Raw genomic sequence first — 8,228 nt, 5'->3', positions numbered from 1 at the left:
GCTTATGCTTTAGAACACACAAGTCTGGAGACCAATCTGAGATCATTCTTCTACTGCAGATTTGTCTAAAACTTGTTTGATTCTTTTCTTATGAGTGAAACAAGATTAATTTAATCCATTGCATCTGTTCTTAAATTAAATCACTCAAGAGCACTTGTTAGATCACAAAATGATCAGAATCAAATTAAAATTTAATTAAGGGTTGTTATCTTTAAAACATCAAAATAGGATTTTGTCTCAACACCCAGTGCAATAGGCATACCAAGATATTTTGAAAATTGGTTTTGAATTTGCATAGGGAGAATATTTGAAACATCCTGTTTTGTATTATTTGGGACACCTTTGCTGAAAACCATCTCAGACTTGGCTAGGTTCACAAGTTGGCCAGAGGCTTTTTGATAAGTTTGGATGATGTTCTGAATTGTTGATACCTCCTTTGTATTAGACCTGCAAAAAATAAGACTGTCATCAGCAAAAAAGAGGTGGCTGATGTCAGGGGCCCCTTGACAGATCGTGACTCCATGAATGAGTTTTTCCTTCTGAGCTTTTGTGATAAGGCCAGATAAAACATCAGCACAGATTATAAAGAGATAGGGGGAGAGGGGGTCTCCTTGTCTGAGGCCTCTTTGAGGGTAGAATTCCTGAGATGGGTGGCCATTAATCAGGATAGAGAACTTTACTGTTTTTACACATTTCATAATAGTAGCTACCATGGTGCTGGGGAAACCCATAGTAGATAGAGTAGCTTCAAGAAAGTCCCATTCCACTCTGTCATAAGCTTTTGCCATGTCTGTTTTTATCCCTACAAAACCATTTTTTCTCTTTGTGTGGGCCAAGTAGTGAAAAATCTCAGATGCTATAAGGGTATTATCTGTGATAAGTCTTCCTTTTATAAAGGCACTCTGATTGGGGCTTATCACATCAGGGAGTATATTTTTGATTCTATTAGCTAGAGTTTTTGTGATGATTTTGAGGGTGACATTGCACAGGGAGATGGGTCTGAAATCACTAGGGGAGGAGGGGTGGTTTGTTTTTGGTATAAGGCAGATGTAGGTAGAGTTAAGGTGGCTGGGATCCTCATTATTGTTTAGAACATCAAGCACCATGATAGTAACTTCCTCTCCAATGATCTCTCAGTAATTATGATAAAAGAGGGCAGGTAGGCCATCAGGGCCAGGGGCTGCCAAAGATTTCATATCCTTTATAGCCTGGAAGACTTCCTCTCTAGTAAAAACTTTACTTAGCTCCGGGTGCATGTCATTGTTGATTCTTCCCTCTACAATCTTGACAGTTTCAGTGATGTTTTGAGTATCTTGTTTGGTGAACAAATTTTTGAAATGGTCAACTAAAACTTTCTCAATTCCTGTTTCCTCATAGATTTTCTGACCTTGTAAGTCAGTGATGGCCTCTATTTTATTCTTGCTCCTTCTAATATTAGCCTTCATATGAAAATATTTGGTGTTTTTGTCCCCATGCTGTAGCCATAATTCTCTGGACCTTTGCTTCCACCAAGTCTCTTCACATTCCAAAATGTTGTCAAGCTCCTGTTCTTTATCCTTTATTTGATCAGTTGGGTTTTGAGTTCCATTTTGCTCATGGAGCATTTGGAGGTCATTTTATAAGTTTCTTATTCTTTTTGGTATAATACCAAAGGTTTTATATCCCCATCTGTGTAGGGAGTCCAGGGTGGTAGCAAGCTTTTGGTGGACAGGTCCTCTGTTGTTCTGCCAATTTTCTTTAACAATGTCATAGTGGGGTGGTTCCCTGGTCCAGATTTGCTCATATCTGATAGGCTTTGGGCCTTTTTGTTTTGTTACCAACCCTGCAACGGTGTTAAAATCAAGTAAAATAGGTGCATGATCAGATTTATATATAAGGAGATGAGTATTACAAAAATTTGGAAACATTGTTTTCCATTCTGAGTTTGCCAGGAATCTGTCCAATCTAGCCTTGACCAAGTGGTGGTTTTGTTGTCTGTTTGTCCAGGTATAGATGTCACCCTTGTGCCCTAGGTCCTGCAAGTCACAGAGGTTAAGAGTAGCTCTGAACAAGTTAGTAATGTTTGTATCAATAGGGTTGCCCCCATATTTTTCATTTTCCCTGGTAATAAGATTTAGGTCTCCAAAAAGAAGCCACTTGTTGTTGTTTGAAGATTGATGTAGGTTGTTTATGAGTTCACAAGTGAGATGTTTATTATGATGTTGTGGATATCCATAGATTCCAGTAGCTCTCCACTGCATAGAAGTGTTAAGGTTAGTAACATGCATATCAATGTAGTTAAAATTCATATCCATTATATCAATTTGACAGGTACAATTGTTCCAGAGGAGGATTAGACCTCCAGCCTTTCCATTCTCCCCATTTTCCGTACAATTTACATGTAGGATGCTGTAAGTAGCAGCAAACTGATTTTTAAAATGAGGGGAAATATTATGCATCTTAGTTTCCATAAGAAAAATGATATCAGGCTTATTGTTAGCAATGAGCTTCCTTAAGGCTCTCACTGTCTTGGGGTTGCCAAGTCCCTGACAGTTCCATGACATGAATTTCATTGCTTTTGGCCAGCCTGAGTTCCCAGGCCTGCCAATGTTTGGATCTCCATGTTGATTCTGTTGTCTGTAGGTTATAGTATTGTTTCTTGAATTTTGACTGTTATTGATAGGGTTGATGGAACTGTAGGTTGTTGATTGGATAGTAGTATTGACATTATTTGTATGTGCTTTGTTTGCAGGTGATTTTGAGGCCATGGTGAATTGGGACAGGGTTAGAGAGGATCCAAAGAAAAACCAGAAAAAATGCAGCAGAGGGATGCACAAAAGGTGCTAAGGTAGCACCTAAGAGGAATTGCACAAGCACAAGATGAAAGACATACCAGAAGACATTGGGAGTGGTGACAGGTCTTTGATCTTCAGAGGGGAGGCCTGGAGGAGAAATCCTTTGGTGATGAAGATGTCAAGAAGAAAAACCAGAAGATGCAGGAAGAAAACCTGGGAGTACACCTTTGATTTTCAGAGATGGGGGAAAAAAGATTTATATTCATCCACTAGGGAGATAACAACTAAAAACAGCTCAGATAGAGGGACTTGAGGGTTGAGAGTGATGAAAATTTTGTAAAGAGAAGATGATTCTTGGAGCATTCTTGGAGCGTGGATTGCTATACATGTAACAATTGATTGTGAGTGTTTTTGATGATTGATATGCATGACTCTAAAGTCATAGAATGTGATGTGAGTGATTTATTAATATTAAAATTTTACTTTTTTTAATTTAAACTTCATAATGGTCGATGGTGTCATGCATGTAATTGGTTGATAGTGTTATTGGTGATTAATATATATGACTTAAGAGTCATATTTAATACATGAAAATAGGAGAAAACAAATTGTGTGTTATTTATCTAATATTCAATAAAAATTAAAATGTTATGGTGTATTATTTGTGTTTTCTTCATTTCTTTAATTAAATTATGCAATATTTAAATTTTCAAATTAAAAGAATTTTTTTTTATTTTTTTGCAATATATTAAGCCTAAAATTAAGGGACCAGCTTGAAACTTTTAAAACATAATGGATGAAGATGTAACCTAAAATAAACATAAATAGTCCTTTTATTTTTTGCATTTATCGGTCTTTTCTTCTATTTCTTGAATTCTTCTTCTATAAAAGTTCATACTACTAGTACTACTAGCTTTTTGGCATTGAATATTACACTTTTGTTCTTTTAAAAATAAAAATCTATACAATTTTGGTGCCTTTTTTAAAAACAAAATGGAACATTTTTCCTACGTGTATTTTTAAAACAAAATTGGTTTGTTAAAAGAAGCTGGCATGAATGTTGACCAGATTATCAAGATTCTTCCCAAATTTCACATAGCGTCAAAATGTCCATCTTTTCAAATTGGGATGACCAAATTGTGGTTATAGAGATAAGGTAATAGTCGAAATCATAGATGAGTCATGAGACATAAAAGGGGAGTGTTCAAAGAAAATATGGTTTGAACTCTAGCTAGGTAGTAGAAAATTTTGGCAGCATTACATGAAGACTTAACTTGTCCTACATTGGTGAGGTTGAGGCAATAGAAAAATTCTCATGGTTTGCATTTTGAGAACATCAACTTAGTTTCTAAGAACCACCTTGCATAATTCAATAAGTATTCAAGTAGTCGAATATCATGTTGACTGCTAGATCTAAGAGAATCGTCAAGATAAGCAAAAGTTTCTCAGCATAAATTGTGTCGAACATTGCGCGACAGAGGTTATTTCACACTTTAAAGGAAGCTTTGGTTATTGGTACTAAAATCACATTTACTCCACAACTGCTGAGTTATGTTGTGTGTGTGTGTGTGTGTGTGGACAACCAGATGAACTCCAATGACAGAAAAGTAACAAAGGCTTAGATTGAGAAAAAAAAATGTAGTACATTTGTGTTTCAAACAATAAAACAAACACGGCTATAAGTTATTATCTAGTATTCTGCATTAAAGAACCGCTAAACAAAAATTACTGCATCAGCTAACGAGATTCCAGGATGACAGAAGGAAACTGCTAAAAACCAAATGTACTGTTTGATATCACAAACAGTTACTGAAGTTTACATTGTAGAAAATTACATAACCAAGATATATACATTAACATGCCATAAATATTAACATCCTGTTTCCCTTTCGTACGGATGATGTGTTTCCTGTGGATGACCAAGTAAGGATTTTATCAGTCCTTGCTTCCTTGATCTGTCATGAATAAAATGAATTATATTATAGCTTAATCTCATATGGCTTGCTAAAATAAAATGAGTTATATAGCTTAATCTCATGTGGCTTGCTAAAACTAGTGACATTTTTTTATTTCTACACCAGTGGAATTTGTTATTAAGCATATACTACCACCTGCAAAATCACCTTCAAACCAACCATTACTACCATTGAACTTCTCTAGTACCCACTCAACGTATGAGTGCAGCAGCTTAGCATGTGCTCTATGTCAAATAGAAAATCTGGAAGAGGGTAACTATTTATAAAACTAGTTTCCAAATTTATACTACAATAACATTATAGTGTGAAGCAGATACCAAGCACATAAGTTACATTACATATTGAATATTGAGTCAGCAAAATGTCAAAACATAACTTCTTTGAATTCCACAGTTTTATTATATGGAACCTATAATTCTATAAATTAATTCCATCTTTACAACATTTAACTTCTTACATCGCTGTTAGTATCTATAACAGAGGCGTCCAATTTTGAAGACAACACAAATGGGAAAATAGCCATACTACAACATGCCTTGCCCTCAATGTAACCCAGCAGGTTACTTGGCTGCTTGTTCCAAAACTGGGACTTTCTTCCATGTTTCTTCCAATCCACCTGATTGCAACGGTGGCAATGAAAACATGCTAACCGTTGAGCTTCCACTTCTAATTTCCTTCAAAACATGCAAAGCTGAGACGGTACTCTTCATATAAAGGCTCTCCATGTACTCAATTTCTGCTAATTCCTTAGGAATCAGCAAACCATCTCTCTCGGTGGTGGTTGAAGTGGATGGATCACATCCTTCAGCTTCAGGGATAAGCTCGCCAACAGCTGTAGGAACGTTCACAGGAAAAAGGTAGTCCAGCATTGTTTCACACTCCTTTACAAGCTTGTAGAGCATGTCAGTGGTAAAGAAAGGTTGTTGCAAGACCTTCTGAATGAAGGGCAGGCGAATGAGAGCACCAGTTCTCTTGTCATACTTTTTCAGTATTTTCACTAGCCCTGTGAAAAGAAAATTGAGGCAATAATTAGTTATGCGAAGTAGTTGATTTTTGAAGGGGAAAAAAAAAAGGAAAACGCCATAAGGACTCTTCATTTGATTTTCAAGATGACCAATTTTAGGCAAATTACAGCAGAGTCTCTCTACAAAGCCAATTGATCTAAAACTACAGTTTTCAATTGGTAGTGGTTGGTTTATAGAAGAATCACAACAAATCGGATTGAAAACCACATGTTCTTCATAGGAGAATGGTAAAATGTGCCGGCTAAGGAAACACGAGTAAAAAACAATTATCTAAAGGGAAAGCCTAATCATATTGAAAATACCATAAATAACTTAATATTTTAACAGTACTTCATTTTTAAATAATACTTTACTACTTTATTGAAAGCATATAACAGTGTATTAGATGCTATTTGAAAATCCTCTTATAATACACACAAGCAAAATCTTCACTTATATTAGATTCCACGTGCTTTTGTAACATTTTTAAACTATAATCACTTAGAGTTAACTAGTAAAAAGAAGCTTCCCTGTTTGATTGTTTAAGTTTTTCAGATATTGTGACTTTTATATACTATGAAGAGTGAATAGGAATACTTATAAAGATCAGCATCATAAAATTGAGATTGAGGACATACAGTGCTACTATTGTGTTGGCTTTACACCTAGTAGATAGATGAGCAAGAAGCCATTATAGAGGAATAAAAAAAGGGCAGAATGTTAAATTCCAGAAAAATGAACATGTCCAAAGTAGATTCTTTGATCCAAGCAAAGCATATTCTTTGTTTGGTCCTACCAAATTGTCCAGAAGAATTCAGGACCAAGCAATGGACAACTTGATTGGAAATGAATCCTATTCCATCTATTTACTTTTGACTTTTCCATTTTATTTAGATGTGCTGTATAATTCTGAAAGGGACTTGGGCCATGTCTCTTTTAAGTTAACTCTCTGGTTCTCAGGCGGAGGAAACCCTAGTAAAAATCTAGAGTTTGGCCGAAAGATAAGTAAAGTCTGGTCAAAATTTATTTCACTCATGATGCTTGGGCCATGTTTTGTAGATTAGATTATTATATTTTAATATCAATAAATTAAAACAAATCCATATGAAGAAAAAAAAAAAAACTAGTTCATATAATAAAAATAAGCTATGTAACAAAATCAAGTTCATGCAAGAAAAATAACTTGTATTATAAGATTGAGAAAGTACCTGTGTAATTCAGGGCACTGTAATTCTCAAGCAAAACCATCTCTCCATGAAAATCAACAATTTCTTTGCGAATTTTCATCATTTCTTCACTATAATCCTTCACTTTAGCAACTCTATCTTGCAACTCCTACATATCAATTTCAATTCAACCATAAATATAAATATTCAATTCAAATGCCTTCAAATAAAGGAACAATGAATTGATGAAAATACCTTAAGCCTAATAATGTACTCTTCCTCTTTCTCAACGAAGAAGTTATTGAATTTCTCGAGTTCATTCTCCAACAACTTCCTAAAATCACTCTCCTCCTTAGACATTTCTCCGGCATCGGCGACAGAATGGCCGTTGCCCGAATCAATCCTAAGACGCTTTGCAGGACGATCTTCAGAGCCGCCTGCGGCGGCGGGTTCTAAGTTCTTGAGCTTCTTCTTGAGTTCTTTGTAGGAGAGAAACTTGTCGCGCCATTCTGGTAGAGTTTTTTCGATCTGGCTGCTTAGACTCTTACCGAATTTCATGGCTTTTCGTTCTCAGAGAATAGAGAATCAAAAAATTTGTGGATGTTATAATGAAAAATGTTGAAAATGAAATTTGATTTGAATGTGGAAAAAAAATGGAGAAGAGAGAAAATAGAGAAAGTGCGTGTGTTTGGAAGAAGCGGAAATAGGAGGAGGAGGAGGAAAAGGGAGAGAGAAGAGAGTAATTATATAACCGTTAAGAAGGAATATTCGGAGGGTATTGTTGGAATATCCTTACATAAATATGGTATATTTTGGGTTTTATACCCCTCTCTCTCATCTACTCTGCTGCACTCTATTCTACCAAGGAGGAGTGAGAATGGTGTGTTTTTAAGCGTTAAGCAATTTAAAAGTATAAAAAAAAGTAATTTTGTCAAAAAAAAACATTGTAGTATGTACAATTTTTTAAGATAATATGGTTATGGTAACATGTCCCCTTAGTGCACATATTAATTAAGCTATCTAAAAGTAGAAATATAATATTTAATTATATAAAATATTCTTGTTCAAAAAATTATACAAAATATATAATGTTTAAAGAGTTGAATTCACAAACTTAACATTTAATATTTACCACATTTATCTTCTTAACATGTGTCTCTGGTGCACATGTTAGTTTCTAAAAGAAAAATATTTAGGGGTCTGTTTGGTAAAATTACCTTTTAAAGTGGTTAATAAATATAAAATGACATAATTGATAGTGTGTAGTTACTTTTTTAGAGTGTGTAGCTATAAGCTCAAACGCTAAAT

The 8,228-nt window shown here is 35.0% G+C and overlaps 2 protein-coding genes across 2 annotated transcripts; both read right to left on the bottom strand.

Moving 5' to 3' along the window:
- Positions 1 to 1,616: 1,616 nt before the first annotated feature.
- Positions 1,617 to 2,747, bottom strand: LOC123922706. The gene has a single exon (XM_045975405.1). It carries the CDS (start codon positions 2,745 to 2,747, stop codon positions 1,617 to 1,619), a length of 1,131 nt encoding a protein of 376 aa, XP_045831361.1.
- A 2,308-nt stretch (positions 2,748 to 5,055) lies between these two features.
- LOC123923570 (SPX domain-containing protein 1-like) lies at positions 5,056 to 7,799 on the bottom strand. The gene is made up of 3 exons (XM_045976264.1): positions 7,176 to 7,799; positions 6,963 to 7,089; positions 5,056 to 5,753 (listed from the first exon to the last, which is right to left on the bottom strand). Exons 1-3 carry the CDS (start codon positions 7,476 to 7,478, stop codon positions 5,311 to 5,313), a joined length of 873 nt encoding a protein of 290 aa, XP_045832220.1. The 5' UTR covers positions 7,479 to 7,799; the 3' UTR covers positions 5,056 to 5,310.
- Between the last annotated feature and the right edge of the window lie 429 nt (positions 7,800 to 8,228).

Source organism: Trifolium pratense, linkage group LG4 (genome assembly GCF_020283565.1).
Source record: "Trifolium pratense cultivar HEN17-A07 linkage group LG4, ARS_RC_1.1, whole genome shotgun sequence".
NCBI classification, from domain to species: domain Eukaryota; kingdom Viridiplantae; phylum Streptophyta; class Magnoliopsida; order Fabales; family Fabaceae; genus Trifolium; species Trifolium pratense.
The sequence above is the reverse complement of the archived record's forward strand: the minus strand, read 5'-3'. Positions and strand labels throughout refer to the sequence as shown.